The 22,392-nt window shown below is 35.2% G+C and overlaps 1 protein-coding gene across 3 annotated transcripts in view; it reads right to left on the bottom strand.

Annotated features, from left to right (window-relative positions):
* The window catches only part of Cdh7 (cadherin 7), a 184,266-nt gene that overhangs the window by 71,358 nt on the left and 90,516 nt on the right, over positions 1-22,392 (bottom strand). For all 3 annotated transcript variants that reach the window (XM_048443885.3, XM_048443887.3, XM_048443884.3), the window contains exon 6: positions 20,656-20,843. In XM_048443885.3, coding sequence (XP_048299842.2) covers positions 20,656-20,843 — 188 coding nt within the window. The remainder of the gene's footprint in view (positions 1-20,655; positions 20,844-22,392) is intronic.

Genomic DNA, 22,392 nt, shown 5'->3' with positions numbered 1-22,392 from the left:
AAATAAAAATTCCCAAGTAAAAAGACTTCAAATGCATTCAAAGCATACAATTTTCAGTTCATCTTTCATTCAAAGTCAGTGTTTACTATGTTTCAGATTGTCAAGTGAAGTTACATGAAAGGTACTAGTGAAGATGTGAATTATAATGGACCCTATGGGAAAATATATTTGCAAATTTGATTTACAGTTGGTATCTTATTTATTGGCAGGCATGTCTTGGTGCTGTCTTAGGGTCTGTGTTCCCACAGATCCATACAATAAATCAGAATAAATTAAAACATGAAGCCATGTCTAGAGGACTGGGGAAGCATAGAAGGGAAAGATAGGGAAGAAGGAAAGGGAGATAGAGAAAGAGAGACAGAGACAGAGAGACTGACGAAGAATATTTCACAAGATATAAAGAGATGATCAACACTATAAACGTAATGTAGAAAAAAATCTCTGATGAGCTCAAGAAAGGCTGAAAGATACAGCTGGCATCATATTTTAGTTTAAACCAACCACAGAATGACTGGATAAATCTACAAAGACATTAATGAGGATGTCTTCTTTATATTTTTTAATCTTGGTTGATTTTTATTCCTTTGAAAATGTTCCTCTATGTTTTCATCATTATTCTTTTAAAGCTGTGATAATTAGTATCTACAAATTTTATGTTTTCTAAAAAGTATGAATTTGTTTTTTAGTAGTTTTGATATAGGATTTCAAATTCAAGTTTCTAACTGATTTATTCCTTCATATAGGCTCTAGAGCACAAGTCTTCCAGTTTCCAGAGACTAAAGGAAGAGTTTCAGAAAGAGAACAATAATCAGAATATGTGCATAAAAAATCTGTATTCTATAAAACAAAACAAAAGACAAAATGGCATATGAGTTAGTTTTCTGCTACAGTAAGAAAAAACTTGACAGAACTACAGTGGGTAAAGATTTATTTTCCCAGGATTTCAAAAATATGAATTCATGGTCACAATTTTCCATTGTTATAAGCCTGTGGTGAGGCAGACAATTATGTCAGAAAATATGCAACTTGGAGTATAACAGCTCATGAGAGCTGAAGGGGAGGAGACATAAGAACCTGAGAGGAAGAAGAAACTGGGAAAGAAAAGAAAATAATTACATCAAAAACCAATATATAGTTGAAGAATCTGGACTTTTTTTAGTTATGACCTTAATAATATACTGGGAATGAAGCAATATTTCTTGGGATGTGTCAGGAGTCTTGATAGTGCCTGTTTTTAGTATTCCTGACACAAATCAAGTACAATGGCTATGCAATGAGAAGTACATACTCAGGCTCTCTTGTCTTATTTTCAGCCACCAGACTGCTCTACAGAGGCAGAAACAACACTCTTCAACTCAGGTGGATGCTGCTGAATTTTAGAGCTCACCTAAGACAAGCTGTAAAATCACTAAAATGGCTCCATTATGGAAGAATAAAATAATTTGCCTTCTCTGAGTTTTTCTTTGTTAGCTGTTTTTTTTTTTGTTTTTGCTGCTTTAACAAGCAATGTCTAGCATACATTCAGTTTTCCAGAATATTCAACAGCACTGTAAATTTATGGCATTTATGTGGGCACAACTTTTCCTTTTAAATGTCTATCTTGCTTTATGTTCTTGAGATTCAAACCTTATTTTATGATCCAAAAATATTTGCATATAACAAGCAGACAAATAAAGCATATTCCTAAATACATAATTATGGTATAAATGGATAAAGAAAATGTGGAATATATGTGCATTAGAGTTTACAGTCCTAAAGAAAAAACACAAATATTTATCCATTAACCATTGGAGTTGCTTTAAAATATTTCATCTGACCTTTGTGCATATCATAAAATGACTAACTCCTGTGAAATCTATTTATAAAATGGCTCTATTTGAATTGGCCAGCAAAACTAATTTATAAATCAACATGTTATCTCAAAAGACAGAATGTAAGAAAACATTTGCATTTTATGATACATTTGTCTTATAAATCTCACTACTTACTCACTGGAAAATATTTCTCTCTCTTTTTCTCTGTCCCTCTGTCTCTCTCTCTCTCTCTCCCCTCTGTCTCTCCTGTGTCTCTCTGTCTCTTTCTTTCTCTCTCTTTCTCTCTCTCTCTCTCTCTCTCTCTCTCTCACACACACACACACACACACACACACACACACACACGCACACACACACTGAAATGACCATGGCAGCAACTATTAAAACCAAAGGAGAAAACATACCTAGGGAAGAGTCTTAATGTCTTTTATCAAGTGTTCTATGTCTTGGCCTCTAGATTAATATCAACTTTCATCAAAGAATGCTTATTCCTTATTGATGGAACTGATGTTGCATCTGTGTTTCTGTTTGGTTAGATCCTTGCAATATTTGAAATCCAACAATGCATCCAATCAGAGAATTTGTAATACTTTAACATATCTTGTTCTTATAAGATCTTCAAACTTACTCCATTTCATAGCCAAAAATAAAAAAACTACCTTTAGAGCAAAACAAAAAAATTCAAGAACTTAACTAATTAAATAAGTTCTATGAAGTAAAAATCAAATATGAAGAAAAATAAACCTGAAATTACATTGTGTTCTCCATGCAGTCTCTGAAAGAATCTAAGAAGTAGTGAAATATGCACTTGCTTTGGGGAGTACTGGGCTACAGACATGTTTGTACACCAGAAAGTAAACTCTAGAAATGACAGTTCTGTACAGATAAGCTGACAGTTGAATGAACAGCACACATTCCACCTCTTTTAATCACAGAGGAGAGAAGACAGCAGAATCACCAAAAATTCTACATCTATGCTTTATAATTTTGGTTTCATTCTCTTCCTTCCAGATGTGGATATTACGTAGATAGAATAGCAACATTGTCCTGATGCAGCATGAGTCTATTCTCTGGGCAGTGTGAGGCCATTTGTGAGACAGAGGCTATAAGTAGTTATTCTTCAGAGGAAATGCAGTTTGAAGATGCATGATTTTTACTTCAATACATTTTATAAAAGAAAAGTTCCATATTCAACCTCAACTGACATTTTATATTGAAAACTGAACTACATTAAAGAAGGATCATCATATCTCTAAGGAAATATATAAGAGACTGAAGTTCCTACATTGTAATTTAAGGCAAAGAAATGTACTCTAGGTTTAGTGAAAAAATGCAGTTTTTACTTGGATGGGATAATCCTTATCTTGACTCTATGTGAATATCAATATTCACATATTTGACTATCAATATTTGACTATTTATGAGTAGCATCGTGACAGTGTTCAATAATGGTCACAGATTAGTGCATACATTGATGTAGATAAATACCACTGTTGCTTTATCATCATTTTTTATATTTTTACTGTATAATCAAACTATTTGTAATTCACAGAAACTGTGCTTAAATTTTGGAAAAAGCACAACTACTTTAATATATACTGAGTCTTATGGATACTGTATTTCTGATCTTTTAAGCATCTTCTGTAAAGACATTCATGCAATCACTGAATTATTGAAGGTAGCCTTTTACAATTATCTTATGATTTGTAAGGAGACTTCTTTCCCAGGTCTCCTTGTTCCTGAGTTCACTCCATTTTAACCAAAAATATGCAAATGTTTAGATATATGATAACATTATTTAAGTTGGAATAAACTTTGTTACATGATGTTACATAGTTAATGAAATGGATCTAAAGTTCAATTATACTATCAAACATAGAAGCATGCATAGAGGTTATCATAAAAATGAATTCCAGATAAAATTTATAGTATTTCCCACTTTCTCTTCTATGAGGCCAAGGTAGGTGAATTTATTTTGGGCTCTTTCATCCATTTTGGATTTGAGGTTTGTGAGTGAGGATAGATATGGATCTACTTGCATACTTCTACATGTTGACATTCAGTTATCCTAGCACCATTTTTTGAAGATGGTCTCTTTTTTCCATTGTATAATTTTAGCTTCTTTGTCAAAAATCAGCTGTTTATAGGTCGTGGATTAATATCAGTGTCTTTGATTCATTTCCATTAGTCCATCTGCTTATTCTTGTGCAAATACCAAGGAAAAGGCAAGTCAAAATGATTCTGAGATACCACTTTAAACCAGTCAGAAGATCTAAAATAAAAGACACTAATGATAGCTTATGTTGGAGAATATGCAGAGTAAGGTGAACATTCTTACATATCTGGTAGGTGTGCAAACTTGTACATCTACTTTTGAAATCAGTAGGGTGGTTTCTCAAAATATTGGGTCTTAATCAACCTCAAGACCCAGAAATACCACTCTTGAGCATATAACCCAAAAATGCAGACCTATACCACGAGGGCATTTGCTCAACTATGTTCACAGCAACATTATTCATCATAATAACTAGAATCTGGAAACAACATAGATGCCCTAAGGAAGAATGAATAAAGAAAATGTGGTACATTTACACAGCAAAGAACTGCACAGTAGTAAATACAATGACATCTTGAAATTTGCAGGAAATGGATGAAACTAGAAAAAAACCACCCTGAGTGAGGTAATCCAGACACAGAAATATAAACACGGTATGTATTCACTTATAAGTGGATATTAGACATAAAGCAAAAGATAGCTGGCCTAAAATCTGCAACGCCAGAGAAGACAGGAAAGGTGAACCCTAAGAGAGACATACATGAATCCCCCCAGGAAAGGGAAGTAGACAAGATCTCCTTAGTAAATTGGCAGCATGTGGAGGAGTGGGGAGGGTGATAGAGAAGTGGGGAGGGGAAAAGTAGAGCAGGGAGGAGAGCATGAGGGATTGAAAAATTGAGTTGGGTAAAGGACAGCAGGGGAGAGCAAGAAAAGTGATATCTTGAAAGAGGAAGCCATTGAGGGGTTAATGAGAAATTAGTCACTAAGGAAACTCCCAGGAAACCACAAAGACGATCCCAGCTAAGAATCTAAGCAATAGTAGAGAGGGTTCCTAAACTGCCCTTCCCCTGTAAACAGGTTAATGACTACCTTAATTGTAATCACTGAATCTTCATCCAGAACTGATGGAAGCACATGAAAATATTCACAGCTAAGGCCTGAGCCAAACTCCTAGAGTCCAGTCAAAGAGAGGGAGGAGAGACAGTACTAGCAAAGGGTTCAAGACCTTTATGGGGATACTCACAGAATCAGCTGACCTAAACTAGTGGGAGCTCACTGAACCAGAACTGATATCTCAGGAAACAGCATTAGACTGAACTAGGCTTCTGAGTGCAGGGGACAGTTGTGTGGCATGGGATGTTCGTGGGACTACTATAGCAGTGTGATCCAGTATTTATTACTAGCACAAGAACTGACTTTTTGGAGCACATTCCCTAAGGATGGATACTTTACTAAGCTTAGATATGGGTTGCGGTGGGAGGGTCTTGTTCCTGCCTCAAGTGATGTGGGAAGAGTGGAAGGTTGGAGGGAGGGAGTGGGAGCTAGGATAGGTATGTAAAATAGATTGTTTTAAAAATTAAAAAAAATCCTACAAAAATAAAGAATGAATGAAAGAAACACATGTTTACATTGAATTAGAATCATTACATTAAGTATATTGGTCAGATAAAAGCAGCAAAGATTTTCAATGTTTGTCTTCAACCTATTCTGTTGAAGCAGCAAGTAAAGTACCTTATAATATTTAATATTTCTATCCATTGTTTCTGTGTATCAATGATGTCATATGTTCCTGTTAATTAAGTGCAAATCACTGAAGGATGCATTAGCAGCTTTTCCTTCAGCTCCTATTCCCTGTACCATAATCTACTTTTCACATTTTCTCCAAGTAAATATCCTGATTCTAGTTCCCTGAAAATATCACATTATTTCCTATAGTGAAGTCCTTGAATTATTACTGCTGCAAGAAGATTCTGCTCTTACAACTCTAACTAACGAAAAGAACAATTCATTTACTGCTCAACTATTGATATTTTTAACTTGTGGTAGTGGTGTTCTTTTATTTTCTGTCTTGAGGAAAGTGCGATTACTTTTATCAATGATCAACTAGACTGCATATTGAATCACTTTAGAGAAAAGTTTTTGGACACATGAGTGAGGAAATTTTCAGACCAGTTCATCGAACAGGGTAAGTCCTCCCCAACTGTGAGTGACAACATTCAATGAGCTTGGAATTCTGGAGTATATAAAACAGTAAATGAGCTTAGCACCAGCTCCCTATCTTTGATATTTATCTACCTCCTGATTAAGGAAAAATTTGAGTCGCCATCCCAAGCCTTGCCTCTATGATATCTTCCATGATAGAATGCATCTTCAAACTGTGAGCAAACTCTTCTTCCTTGAATTGTTTTTGTTAGTTGTTTTCTTTCAGTAAGGGGGAGAAAATCAGTACAGCAGATTCCTAACATGAAGTTGGAGACATGCAAAAGAGTTGGAAAATTCAGGCTAGAAATGTTGGAAACAAAGTTTAATGGGCTATTTTAACAGGACACAGGAAAGCAGAATGAAAAGATATTTATGGACTATTGGGACATAAGCAGAAAAAAGAACTCTGGAGAAAAATGGCTTAATGACTACTAAATCAAATGACTACTATTAAAAATCTGGCAAAGAACTTAGCTGCTTTCCCTTTCTTTTCTCTGAGAACTTCTTATTTTTTTCAATGCCCTGTCAATGCCGAATCATTTATAGGCATTCCCCCAAGTTCTGAGAACATTAGTAAATTTAAATTTAAAGTAATCAAATAATTTTTTCTTAGAAAATATCAAGGCAACAAAGGATTTATTATGTGGCATTGTTATGGATTAGTCACCACTCTTATCCAGTTTTTAAGGGAAAAGTGCAACAAAAAGGAAAAATACATGTAGAGTTTCTAGAGAAAAAAAATGTTTTAGCCAAGAGACTCACTTAAAAGAGTTTGTAACTTTTACAAGCAGACCTCCTATTTTGCATAGAGTAGCAGGAAAGATGCCTTGAGGACAATAACTCTTTCATCTAAGGCTACAATTTGTGAATACACAAGTTCGTTTGAATGGTAAGCACCTAAACTGTGAATACCAAAAGGGTACCTGCTTTATGTAAAGCAACTTCTTAAAGAAAGATTACTCGAAGATTAACAAGAATTGTGCATCTCAAACTGACAGTATTGACCATGTGGTACTGTTTGTTCAGGCATGAAACATTCAAGATTTAGAGGGTCATGGAGTTTATAATAAGGACAGTATCTCTACAATTGACCATTTAAAAAGAACATAGCAAATCTGAGAAGTGAAGACTTATAACAGAGACCCTATGATATTAAAAATGCCAGAAATACTACACATATAAAGTGAACTCAGACAAAGAGTGGGTATATGTGCTGTGAGCATCTGTGATGTACAGGTATGACTATCCAATCCATCTAAATTATGTATTATATATTTCATATTAGTCCTAGATGTCTTACATGGAGCTTCTGGATTCAGTGTTTTCCCTGTTGAGATTAATTATTGCTATGATTTGCACTTTCCTTCTTATACTCCCATTCCTTATTTCTTAAGTAGATTTTTTATGCTTATGCCATTTAATATTGAAACTGTGTAACATTATTATTACTACTATTATTACTTTATTATTAATATTACTATTTTATTATATAGGAACTCACATTTTAGATATTGCCTTTAGTCTGAGAAGTAACTTGGACTTTTGATCATGAAACTATCTTGGAACTTTAAAAGATTATGGGGACTTTGGATGTTGTATTGAATGTGTTTTGTACTATGAAATAGCCATGAGTCTGTTAAGACAGAAGGTAATGACTTAAATATGACATGCTAGAATTTCAAGTTAACCAGGGATGCTTAATTGTCAAACTGACAAAATCTAGGTTATATTAGAGAAACTACTGAATATGTCTGTGAGAGATAAGTTAGCCTATGAGAAAAACTGAGTATTGCTGTCATTAATATGGGAAACTCCACCTTAACTCTGGCAGGAGGCATTGTTCCATGAGTAGGTATCTGAGATTTAGGCAAAGAGTATACTAGCAGTCATTAGTCCCTGATTCCTGCCTCTTCGAAATGATCAAACTCCTCAATCTACTGCCATCATGATGAACCACACCCTATAAAGAAAAATAAACATTCTATTTTTTAATTTGTTTATGCCATGATTTTTTTTTATTACAGGAAAGGAAAATGTAACTATTACAAAGAATTGGGAAAGGAACTATCTTCACAGCTCAAGGTGTCCTCAAATTCACAATTATTCCTTCTCAGTCTCACGAATGCTGAGATAATGGATGTGGTTTTAACACAGCATGGAGCACAGCTACGTCTTTATAAAGTACATTCAAATTTTTTGAGAGCTTTGATCAGAGTAAGCAATTGAGTACCATCCAAAATGTTCTTAGACCTTACCCAAAGTCTTAGGGAATGACCACACTCACTGAGGTAAAGACAATGTAGAAATTGACGTATTTACAAAATTGGAGCATCTGAGTTTTTAGAGTAATTCTGATTATTTGGGAAGCATGAGTAAGCACACATTTGTTCATTTATTTTCTAATAAAGAAACTAGATATATAGGAAAATTTTAATCCCTTTGTTACTGTTTAAAGAAAAAAAGAACAAGCCAGGCGGGTGGCGGTATATGTCATTAATCCAAGTATTTGGGATGCAGAGGCAGGCACTTCTCTGTGAATTTGAGTCCAGCATGATCTACAAGAGCTTGTTCCAGGACAGGCCCCAATGCTACAGAGAAATTCTGTCTTGAAAAACAACAGAAAGAAGAAAAGAACAAATCACATCACTCTACGGACCACATTGTTAACCAAGTTTTACCAAAGAAAGTATAATTAGGCAGTTTTCTAATGAATAAATTATTTTGAATAAGTTAATATTAATAAATAATTTAATTATTTTAAATATAGAATTTATTCACCTTGTATAAATAAGCGAGTCATTCAGAAAGTCATTTGAAAATGAAAACTTTTGGAAATAAAAATTAAATTGATATGCAACAAGAAAATCCCTCAGTATATCTCAGTAAACTGCATGAAGAAGGGAAGAAACTAAGCAAGTGTGAAGCATAAGTTTTTAATATTTGAGGTATTTACCTTTCACACAAAAACTTGGATTGCATTTTTAATGGGTTTTGGATTGATATTTATAAAACTTATAGGTGTTGTAGGGAAAGAGTCTACTTGTTGGTTGCCAGGTGCTCAGCCCCAGAATAATCACAGAAACTATATAGTTTAAATCACTGCTTGGTCCATTAGCTCTAGCTTCTTATTGGCTATATACTTACATCTTAAATTAACTTTTCATTAATCTGTGCATCACCACGTGGTTGTGGCCGACTAGCAAAGTCTGTCTCTGGCAGTGGTTCCATGGCTTCTTCCTGACTCTGCCTCGTTTCTCCCAGCATTCAATTTAGCCTTCCTCGACTAGATCTACTTGTCTGCTCTATCACAGGCCAAGACAATTCTTTATTAATCAATGGTTTTCACAGCATACAGAGGGGAATCCCACATCACCTTAACTTTTCTGTTTAAACAAAAAGGAATGTTCTCTCTTTAATATAGTAAAATTACATATAACAAAACAGGTATCAATCAACAAGTACAGTTAAAATATTTATATCAACTTTATCTTTTATCATATCTAAGAAAAATTATAAATATAACTATACACTCCTCAACTCCATCAAAGACTCCAGAAAGATACAGTATTACCTAAGTTACCAGGATGTACATTGTAAGCCATTTGCAAAACTCTAGAGTTCACAGAGACAACTCACTGCGTGGCCAGTCACCCAAAGTTCTTCTGTATCATTGGGGTAACCATCTTAAACCTACAGGCCCGTAGTATCCATCAGACTTTTCCATGAAGCAGGAAATTTCAAAGACAGTTCTGTCTATATTTGCAGTTTGTCAGTCTCGTTCTTCTGTGTCCTGTACAATGTCTGGCAGACTCTTTCATGAAGCAGAAAACCTAAAGGACCATATTAACTTTAGGCAAGTTCAGCAGCCATTTCTCTGTAGTCTCTGCTTGTCTCATTAAACAGTCCAGGCAAGAGCTGTTTCTTGCCCAAATGGCTAACAAACTCCATAAGCAGCCCCTTCGATCTCCATCTTCTGCTTGAAGAAATTGGTGTTGCCAGGAGCAGATGTGTCTCATTGTCATGAAAAGTTCTAAATTCTTAAACATTTTAAATGCCGTATTCTGAAGGTCTCTGTAAGATTTAAAGAATGCCTATCCATCTGAAAAACATCTCTGTACATCTAGAAAATCTAACTAACATGTCTACAAGCTTTATTATTATAAATATATTAACCTATATTTCTTAATTATAGATTATATTTTTAAATGAGCTGTACAGACAAAATACCTTAATGAAGAGCAGAAATATATATACATAACATAACATTATTGACCTTAAACTTGTATCAATAAACCAAGATCTTTACCAATGCAAATCTCTATAGCTCATCCCCCTGTAAATGTAAACAAACATTTATAGACAATATGTGGGAATATGGGCATAGTTCTTTTCCAAACTGCTTCCTGTTGTTTATTAGGGGAAGTAATTTTTTGACGGGTGTTCAAGGCAACCTTTTAGGGGATTTTGGACTGTCTATATATGTTGGTTTAGCTTAGCAGTCCCCAGAATCAAATGTCTATCTGCGGTGAAAAATCTCAAAGAAAACCTGATAGTATACATAATCCAGACTCTCTGTGTACAATCCATCTTTACATGGCTTATTATTTTTATTTCTTTAATCTATGACTCCCTGGACTCTGACTCCTTAAAGACTTTTTTCATATTTTATAAACCATTTGCTTCTTTTCCAAATCAATCAACCCTTTTTTTTCTCTCTCCCAAGTCTATGTAGATTTATTCAATACTGTGACCCATTTAGCGGTCTTTTATGTCTGAATCTGTCTTATTGTGCATCTGTAATTCTTTACTGTTCAGGAGTACTTCTTAAAATGCTAAGCACTTCTTAAAAACTTAAGCTGCACTATTCCTAGGGGAAATATGACACTGTTTGCTTGCCCCAAGAAGCCCAGCATGGCAGTGTGGTTCACTGCATCTGAGAAACATGTACATTGCCCCATTTTCAGGAATACAATGGGTCTATGTCATACCATTAAGCAGTTTGTAACCATCTTTTGAGCACACATACAACTGTGGATGGCCAGGAAGATAATTTATGCTTGTTTAATTTTCTTGAATAGAAATGGCACTAAGATATTTTTCATTATTCAGACGGACATACAAAAATAATAGTGTCACAAAGACAGCTAAGTTTAGACTTCAGAACAAATTCAAAGTAACCTGGTTGCCCATGGAAATAAATATCTTGTTCCCCCTAGAGACAAATACATTAGGGCACTTTCCCAGGTGGTTATTTTTGATCCATTTTTGGAGCTTGAGGCAACTTTAGTAGATATAACCTTATCAGCAGTTGACTTTTTGCATGTGGTCCCAGCCTCAGTTTATAATATAGGCTGAAAGCTCAGCCAAGTAGCATTTTATATTTTGTCTCAGAACTCTCAGAACCCTAAACACATTGGTTCCTTGCAAGGCTAAGTGTTACTCACTGTCAGTCAGTGTCACCTCTCTAATGTGAGAAATATTGCGTGACTTGTCTTATATTCTGAGAATGAGTGTGGACCTGAAAATATATAATTGTCTAGGGATTGGCTGTGAGAGAGGCTCTGTACAGCTATGAAGAAGACAGTGGGAGAAAGGGAGTCAAATTAGATATGTAGAGGCTGTGCAGAGTCAGATGCGTACAGCTATGTAGAAGAGCAAAAGAGAGCATTCTTTAAGATGAAGTAGAAGAGAAAGTTGCTATCAGAAAGGGTGATTATTTCCTTACTTTTCCCTGAGATAGAAAAGGTCTAGCTCTCAAACAGATAAGAATTGTTCCTAAGCACTACCACATTTATGGACTTTTTTGCATACCCTGTGCTGACTGGAGACTGCCACCCCTCTAGCTAGCAATAAATTATACATTAGGAACTGAGAGAGAAAAAAAAAAACTTGGTTTTAATTACCAATGATTTTAATCATAGACAGCCCCTGTCCAGCTTCTGTGGCAGGGTCTTCAGAGTTCCACTGTATACTTACTTGGCTCCACTGTCACCCTTTTGTCTCCTGTGTCCTTGGAATACCAGGGGTTCCTATTTCAGTGCTGAGGAGTTCCAACCAGAGGGGTGAGTCTGGGCTATCCGGGGCTGAGTGTCCCAGAAATGAGCACAGCCCACACCACCCAGCCTCTGCGGTAGGGTCTTCAGTGTTCCACTGGACTCTACCCTGCCCCCACTGCCGCCCTTTTGTCTCCTGAGTTCTTGGAATACCAACTATCCCTACTTCACTGCTGAGGAGTTCCATCCACAGAGGAAGAGATGGGCACACACCAATGCAAGAATTCCTCCAACAACCTGAAAGGCAACATGATATCACCAGAATCCAGGGATCACGAAACTAGAAGAATTGGACACCCTATTCGAGAAGAAATAGAAGAAATTGACTCTAAGCAGAACTATATGAAAATAATAGAGTAATTTAAACAGGAGGTGAAAATCTGCTGTAAAAAATGGAAGAAAAGTATAACAAAAAGATTGAAGAAATGAATAAAGAAATGGAAGAGAAGTATAAAAAAAAGTATGAATAAAAGAGTAAATCCATAAATGAAACATTGGGAAACCAAGAAAAAACAATCAAACAGGTAATGGAAACAGTTCAAGAATTGACAACTGAAATGGAGACAATGAAGAAAACACACACCGAGGGGCGGCTGGCTATGGAAAATCTAGGTAACAAACAGAGACTTCAGAAACAAGCATAACCAATAGAATACAAGAGATAGAAGAACGAATCTCAGATTCTGAAGGCACCATGGAGAAAATAAACGCTCTGACCAAAGAAAACAGCAAATTCAACAAATTCTCATCAGAAAACGTTCAGGAAATGTGGGACACAATAAAAAAAATCTAAGAATAATAGGGGTAGAAGAAGGAGAAGAATTGCAGACCAAAGGCCCAAAATATATATTCAACAAAATTATAGAAGAAAACTTTCCCAACCTAAAGAACGATATTCCTATGAAGGTTCAAGAAGCATACAGAACACCAAATAGACTGGATCAAAAAAAAAAATCCCCTCGCCATATAATAATCAAAACACAAAACATTCAGATTAAAGAAAGAGTATTAAGAGCTGCAAAGGAAAAAGTTCAAGTAACTTATAAAGGTAAACCTACCAGACTTACACCAGACTTCTCTAAGGAAACCATGAAAGCCAGAAGGTACTGAATAGAGGTACTGCAGAAACTAAGAGAACATGAATGCCAGCACAGACTATTATACCCAGTCAAGATACCATTCACTATCAATGGAGAAAACAAAATATTCCAGGATAAAAAGAAATTTAAACAATACATAGCCATTAATCCAGCCTTACAGAAAGTATTAGAAGGAAAATCACAACCCAAGGAATCCAACACTGCCAATACTGCCTACAATAACTCAGACATCTAGCGACCCTTCACAAGCACAACTCAAAGAAGGGAAACACACAAACTCTACTACCCCCCCCCCAAAAAAAGGGAAAATATCCGGAGTCAACAACTACTGGTCATTAATATCACTTAACATCAATGGACTCAACTCACCTATAAAAAGACACAGACTTAGAGATTGGATACGAAAACAGGATCCAACATTCTGCTGCTTACAAGAAACACACCTCAACCACAAAGACAGACATCTACTCAGAGTAAAGGGTTGGGAAAAGGTTTTTCAAGCAAACGGACCTAAGAAACAAGCAGATGTGGCCATTCTAATTTCCAACAAAATTGACTTCAAACTAAAATCAATCAGAAGAGATGGAGATGAACATTTCATACCCATAACAGGAACAATTCATCAGGAGGAAGTCTCAATCCTGAATACCTGTGCCCCTAATATAAAGGAACCCACTTATGTAAAAGAAACACTTCTAGAACTCAAGGCAGTCATCAAACCACACACAATAATAGTAGGAGACTTCAACACACCTCTCTCACCAACGGACAGGTCAATCAGACAGAAACCTAACAGAGAAATAAGAGAATTATTGGAGGTATTGAATCAAATGGACTTAACAGACATCTATAGAACATTCTACCCAAATAGGAAAGAATATACCTTCTTCTCTGCAGCTCATGGAACCTTCTCAAAAATTGACCACATACTCGGTAACAAAGCAAACTTCCACAGATACAAGAAAATATTAGTAACCACCTGTGTCTTGTCAGATCACCGTGGATTAAAGTTAGAATTCAACAACAATGCTACCCCCAGGAAGCAAACAAACTTATGGAAGCTGAACAGTCAACTACTGAATCAACCCTGGGTCAAGGAAGAAATAAAGAAAGAAAGTAAAGTCTTCCTTGAATTATTGAAAATAAAGATACAACATACTCAATCCTATGGGACAGTATGAGAGCAGTGCTAAGAGGAAAGTTCATAGCAATAAGGTCCAATTAAAGAAAACGGAGAAAGCACACATTGGAGACTTAACAGCTCACCTGGAAGCTCTAGAAAAAAAGAAGCTGATTCACCCAGGAGGAGTAGAATACTGGAAATAATCAAACTGAGGGCTGAAATCAACAGAATAGAAACACAGAAAACAATCCAAAGTATACATGAAACAAAAAAAAAAACTGGTTCTTGGAGCAAATCAACAAGATCAACAAACGCTTATCCAAACTAATCAATCGGCAGAGAGAGAACATGCAAATTAATAAGATCAGAAATGAAAAGGGGGACATAACAACAGACACAGAGGAAATTCAGAGAATCATTAGATCTTACTACAAAAGCCTGGATATCACAAAATTGGAAAATGTTAAAGAAATGGACATTCTTTTAGATAGGTACCTTATACCAATGTTGAACCAAGACCAGGTGAACAATCTAAATAGACCTGTCAGTCATGAAGAATTAGAGGCTGTTATCAAAAATCTCCCTACCAAAAAAAGCCCAGGAACAGATGGTTTCAATGCAGAATTCTACCAGAACTTCCAATAAGAGCTAATACCTATACTCCTTAATGTATTTCACAACATAGAAACAGAAAAGTCATTGCCAAACTCTTTTTATGAAGCTACAGTTATCCTGATATCAAAACCACACAAAGACACAACCAAGAAAGAGAATTACAGTCCAATCTCACTCATGAACATCAATGCAAAAATACTCAATAAAATCCTGGCAAACTGAATCCAAGAACACATTAGAAAAATTATCCATTATGATCAAGTAGGCTTCATCCCAGAGATGCAGGGCTGGTTCAACATATGCAAATCTATCAATATAATCCATCATATAAATAAACTGAAAAAAAAAACATTGGATGCTGAAAAAGCATTAGACAAAACTCAATGCCTCTTTATGATAAATGTGATGGAGCGATTGGGGATACAAGGATCATACCTAAACATAATAAAAGCTATTTACAGCAAGCCGACAGCTAACATCAAACTGAATGGAGAGAAACTCAAAGCCATTCCAATAAAATCAGGAACACGACAAGGCTGTACACTCTCTCCATAACTCTTCAATATAGTGCTTGAAGTTCTAGCAATAGCAATAAAAAAAATAAGGAGATCAAGGGGATTTGAATTAGAAAGGATGAAGTTAAACTTTCGTTATTTGCAGATGATATGATATTGTACATAAGCGACCCCAAATACTCTACCAAAGAACTCCTACAGCTGATAAACGCCTTTAGTAATGTGGCAGGATACAAGATCAACTCCAAAAAATCAGTGGCCCTCCTATACACAAAGGATAAAGAAGCAGAGAGGGAAATCAGAAAAACATCATCTTTCATGATAGCCACAAAAAGCATAAAATATCTTGGGGTAACTCTAGCCAAGGAAGTGAAAGACCTATTTGACAAGAGCGTTAAGTCTTTGAAGAAAGAAATTGAGGAGAATACCAGAAAATAGAAAGATCTCCCTTGCTCTTGGATTGGGAGAATCAACATAGTAAAAATGGCAATTCTACCAAAAGCAGCCTATAGATTCAATGCAATCCCCATCAAAATCCCAACAAAATTCTTCACAGACCTTGAGAGAACAATAATCAAGTTTATATGGCAAAACAAAAAATCCAGGATAGCCAAAACACACTTATACAATTTAGGAACTTCTGGAGGCATTACCATCCCTGACTTCAAACCCTATTACAGAGCTACAGTATTGAAAACAGCTTGGTATTGGCATAAGAACAGAGAAGTTGACCTTTGAAATCGAATAGAAGACCCGGATATTAACCCACAAACCTATGAACACCTGATTTTCTACAAGGGAGCTAAAGATATGCAATGGAAGAAGGATAGCATTTTTAACAAATGGTGCTGGCATAACTGGATGTCAACCTGTAGAAGAATGAAAGTAGATCCATATCTATCACCATGCACAAAACTCAAGTCCAAATGGATTAAAGACATCAATATTAATATGACCACTTTGAACCTGAAAGAAGAGAAAGTGGGATGTAGTCTACAAGATACAGGCACAGGAGACCACTTCCTAAGCAGAACTCCAGTAACACAGACAATAAGAGAACCAATGAATAAATGGGACCTCCTGAAGCTGAGAAGCTTCTGTAAAGCAAAGGACACTGTCTGTAAGACAAAAAGGCTACCTTCTGACTGGGAGAAGATCTTCACCAACCCCTCATCAGACAAAGGTCTGATCTCCAAAATATACAAAGAACTCAAGAAACTAGACACTAAAACTCTAATTAACCCAATTAAAAAATGGGGTACTGAACTGAACAAAGAATTCACAGCAGAAGAACTTCGAATGGCCAAAAGACACTTAAGGTCATGCTCAACCTCCTTAACGATCAGGGAAATGCAAATCAAAACAACTTTAATATACCATCTTACACCTGTCAGAATAGCTAAACTCAAAAATGCCAATGATAGCCTATGCTGGAAAGGATGTGGAGTGAAGGGAACAGTCATCCATTGCTGGCATTAATGCAAATCTGTGCAGCCACTGTGGAAATCAGTGTGGCGGTTTCTCTGGAAACTGGGAGTCAACCTCCCTCAGGACCCAGCAATTCCACTCTTGGGAATATACCCCAAGAGATGCCCTATCCTACTACAAAAGCATTTGCTCAACTATGTTCATAGCTCCACTATTTGTAATAGCCAGATCCTTGAAACAACCTAGGTGCCCCTCAATAGAAGAGTGGTTAAAGAAGGTGTGGAACATATGCACATTAGAGTTTTACTCAGCAGTAAAAAACAATGACATCTTGAATTTTGCATGCAAATGGATGGAAATAGAAAACGCATTACTGAGTGGGGTAAGCCAGACCCGAAAAGATGAATATGGTATGTACTCACTCATAAGTGGATCTAGCCATAATTAAAGGTCTTTGAGTCTATAATTTGTGATACTAGAGAAGCTAAGTAAGAAGGTGAACCTGAAGAAAATCATATAGTTTTCCTCCTGGATATTCGAAGTAGACAAGATTGCTAGGCAAACTTGGGTGTACGGCGGGGGGGGGGAGGGGTTGGAAGTAAGGGAAGATGGTTAGAGAGAAGGGAGAAGGGGAGGATTGGGGATAGCTTCAGGGAATGGGATGTCGGGAGGGAGAAAGGATGGATATGGGAGCAGGGAAGTATATATCTCAACTAAGGGAGCCATTTTAGGGTTGGCAAGAGTCTTGATTCTAGAGGGGTTCCCAGGTCCAAGGAGAGGTCCCTGGGCAGCAGAGGAGAGGGTGTCTGAACTGGCCTTGGCCCATAACCATACTGATGAATATTTTGCATATCACTATAGAACCTTCATTTGGCGATGGATGGAGATAGAGACAGAGACTCACATTGGAACACTGGACTTAGCTCCCTAGGTCCAAATGAGAAGCAGAAGGAGGGTGAACGTGAGCAAGGAAGGCAGGATCAGAGGGAACCTTCATCCAACAATGGATGGAGATAGAGACAGAGGCCCACACTGGAACACTGTACTGAGCCCCCAAGGTCCAAATGAGGAGCAGAAGGAGCGAGAACATGAACAAGGAAGTCAGGACCGCGAGGGGTGCATTCACCCACTGATACAAGGGGACTGATTGAATGAGAGCTCACCAAGGCCAGCTGGACTGGCACTGAACAAGCATGTGAACAAACCGGATTCTCTGAATGTGGCTGACATGTGAGCTGACTGAGAAGCCTTTGACAATGGCACTGGATCTTGTTTTGTCTGCATGTACTGGCTTTTTGGGACTCGGTCTGTTTGAATGCTCAGCTTCCTAGACCTGGAGGGAGGGGGGAGGAATTTGAACTTCCCACAGGGCAGGAAACCCTGACTGCTCTTAGGTCTGGACAGGAAGGAGGAGAGGGAGTGGGGGGAGTGGGAGGGTGTTTGGAGGAGGAAAGGAAGTGGAATTTTTTATAAATAAATGAATAAGTAAATTTAAAAAAAAATAAAAAATAATAATAATTTTAATCATATATTTAGCTAAATACAAATCTAAGAAAATTAGGTAGCTTTGCATAAAGTATCTTATTGATACATTAATGATAAATTGCTGGATAATAAGTAAATCGATGAAGAAAATCTTTCAGGTTATTTGCACAAGTAAAGATTTCTCAATTAACATAAGTAAGAATTTATTAGTGTTGGAAAGAATTAATAAAGAGAATTTTAGAAGGAAATAAAAATATTTAGAAGGAATTCAAACATTTTAAATTTTTAATTTTTTAGTCAGAGAAAGATAACTTTTTATTAAATGTTAGTGCTCTACACCCAAAATAAGTCAAAACTCGTGAAGCATAATTTTCATGAGTTATTTGTACACTTGTATCAATTCCTTTTCTAAGAAATAGAGTGGACTATAAAGTATATATATATATATATATATATATATATATATATATATATATATATATATATTTCAGATTTTTTTCCACTGGACTAAAATGCATAGGATGCATTAACTATTTGACAATTATAAGATTTCATTTTATATAATTATTTTTGTCATAAAGTTGTGAAAAGGTTTTGAAAAATTTAGATAGTGTGTTTCTTTTTTTAACATTATTTTTTACGGATTTAATATAGTAAAACAATATCTTCAGCAACTTCTTTGAAATTTTCTACAATTTATTTCATAGCCATTTCATCCATTGTGAGACATTAATGTTCTCATATTTTAAAGGGAATGAATAATACCTTAATGACATTTATGCAAAGATCCAGAAAGAGTATGTGACTCAGTAACTTTAAATTGTTCTGACAGATATTGAAAGACAGCCCCATATAAAGGAAGTTTCTTTGTTGAATATTAGAACAGTGTTTTCCTTTGAAGTTCATTTCATTGACTCAATTCTTTAATGTGTCATGGTTTCTACCTAGTTTCTTCTGCAATTTTAATATTTTTAAAAAATATTGGAGACTTTAAAATTTAAAAATTAAGAGTTCTGGATTGTAAGATTTCTTAGAGGGTATAGGTTCCTAATAACAAACCTAGAGCCTGAGTTTGAATCCACATAGAAAAAGGAAAGAGCTAATCTTGATCATTGTCTCTAATCTCCACATATCAGCATGGAAGGCACAAACACAGGCCCACTCAAATGCACCTACATGTGTTTTACTCCATGCTAGCACAAACACATACTTAATACAAGTGCAACTTAAAATGAATGAAAAATTGTGTATATCCTTTAAGTTTTCTGGTATTGATTTCATAATTTCAATTATTTATAACATGTACAGTAAGATGTATAAAAGAGATTTGTGAAATGAATAAAAATGTTTTCTATATGCTTTCAAATTCTAAAATATTACCATATTGTTTTTGTAAATTCTTTGAAATCCTTGAGCAGATGTGTACTTTACTGCATTCCTTCTATTTTAGACAACAAGGAAAAACATTACATATCCTTGGCCTATACTACTTATTAAAAATTTTGCACAAACATTGTTACACATTAGCTTAAACAGCAAATAGTCACTGGAAATAATTGAAAAAATGTTTTGCCCATTTGCCTAAAATCAAACATATGTCATAATTTAACATTTGAAACATATAAAAGAGGTAAGGATAAAAGTACCCACATTTAATCCATGATGGTTGGGAGTAATTTAAATATGTCAATGTAAAGAAATAATATTTTCTATTTTACTGCTATTTTATCTGTGATTTCCTGTAAAAGATGGATTATAATTGAATAAAGATTCCCATGCACTTTTACTACAAATTTCTCAATTCAAAATTATTGTTTATTTTTAAACAAAGTAATTACTAATGCAGCAAGATTTCATCACTTTGTTTCTTCAAACTGTATGATTATTGTTTTCATATGTAATGAATTTAGTAGTCATCTTGCATAAAATGACTTTGGGTTGAATTTAAGTTTCTATTAGTGGAATAATCTAGAAAGGAGCATTTCTCTCTCTTTGTGAGTATTCAAATGCACACATTTGAAAGTGGTCAAATTGGCACATGATTTTAGAACATTGTAATATTTTTACCAGTTGAATAGAATTAACAGGGACTATTGAAAATGTCATTCAAATTTCCACAAGAATTTGAGACTTAAATATAAATTAAAATAGCAATGTGTCTGTGAGACATTTAGTGTGTCACATCTTTGCATCAAAGCAGATATTGTGGTCTGATAGTTCATGCCATCACCCTTATGGAATAAAAATAACAATGGAAACATTACCTTTCGTATTGTAATGATTCCTTCCTGTGTGTCTTTGTCAGCAGATATCTTGAAAATCTCCAACCCATCACCATCCACTATTTTGTATTCCATTTCTGCATTAACACCTATATCTGCATCAATAGCTTTAATTCTGGCTACAACTGATGCCACAGGCAAAGATTCTGGAACATTGTACTGGTAAGATCCTGTGAAACGTCAAAATAAAGAATGAACAGAACATTCTAATCACCCTCTTCTAAAAACTACAAACTTTTTTGTGTAATATATTATGATTTCATTTTCCCAAAATGGAAAAGCTAAGACAACATAAAATAAATGATGCTTGATGAAGCCTGAAGAAATGTGAGATTGATGGTTTAGCAACGACAAGTAAGAAACATTTCCTAAAGAAAGTCAGGCTAGATTTATGAGAAATATGTTTCCTATAGTAATTAAACTAAACTAATGATCAAAATATAATTATTAAGCATATTTTATCATTTAGATACACTAATCACCACAATAATACAGAACAATAAAAGGGTTCCTATTACAAATTTTGAAAGGCATAACTAATATTTCCAGTAAGTTAACACTGGAATTTGTTTAATACCTTTTACAAGAAAGCTTCCACAAAACTGAAAAAAGCACCTATGGGGAGGGCAATATACGTCTTCTTGTAAAACATTAATATTCTTTTAGAGAGAAGAGTTGAATTTGTGAGTTTACAGCCCTGATTTTGGACATAACAGTGAAAAAAATATTAAAATTATTTAAAAGCTATGAAGAAAAGAAAAAGAGAAAAGACCAATATAACCTTTTGTTTCACTGCTTTCTTAATCATTTTTACCCTTTCCCAGATAAAAAGGAAATTTTGAGGGAAGGTGTGGAAGAAAGTAGGGATGCAGGTGAGGAATATGATCCTTGAATATTTTCTTCTAATTATTTATTTTCCTTGCCTCTTGAACTTTACTTCATATCCCATTAGTTGTAAATCCATGATTCATTTTCAATTTGGAATATAAAAGGGGCACACTGTCATTAAGTGGAATGTAGAAAAGAAATGGAGCACTGTTATTTTGGACTGCAATTTTTGAATACTAGATACTACAGTTTTTAAAATGGTTGCTATATATCTGTAAAATTTCACTGGCTTCCTCCCACACATAGAGGTATTCTTTGCAAAACTCAAAGATTTAAGGGGTACAGTAGTAACACATTTGTAGAGAAAGACAAACAAAATTATTAGTGTTTGTGTTTCTTCACTTTAGAATCCAAGAAAGGGTCTGAAAAAATGGAAAACCTGGGCTCCTTGTCAGGAAAGAGATAGCATCCCTTCACCAGTTTTAGAGAAAGCAGTCATTTAACAAGGAACCTAAGATAACAATAGCATTCTTTTCTAAAATCCCTTCTTTCTTCCCATAGTAAACAATAAAAGACATGGAATGAAGGGGTTTTTAATAATATTTTTTTTAAAAAAAAGCCTTTTCTGCTTTCTGGAAGTACCATAATCTTTCTTGTAAAATAAAACAAATATTAAAATACCAATTTTTTATTTTTAATTGAGAAAATAGGATAAGCATTTGCACAGTAACTCAAAATGGTTGTTTTATACGATGTAATTCTCTCTTTTGGTATGGAATTGAGTTCCCTGCTTCTACTGGACAAACACTTTAGTGACATTGCACAGACAGACCTCCTATTGATGAGTTTTAAGCCACTGCCAGTTAAGAGTGGCTGGAAAAGGGGAGTTCC

Source organism: Myodes glareolus, chromosome 5, assembly GCF_982192425.1.
Source record: "Myodes glareolus chromosome 5, mMyoGla1.1, whole genome shotgun sequence".
NCBI classification, from domain to species: Eukaryota; Metazoa; Chordata; class Mammalia; order Rodentia; family Cricetidae; genus Myodes; species Myodes glareolus.
The sequence above is the reverse complement of the archived record's forward strand: the minus strand, read 5'-3'. Positions and strand labels throughout refer to the sequence as shown.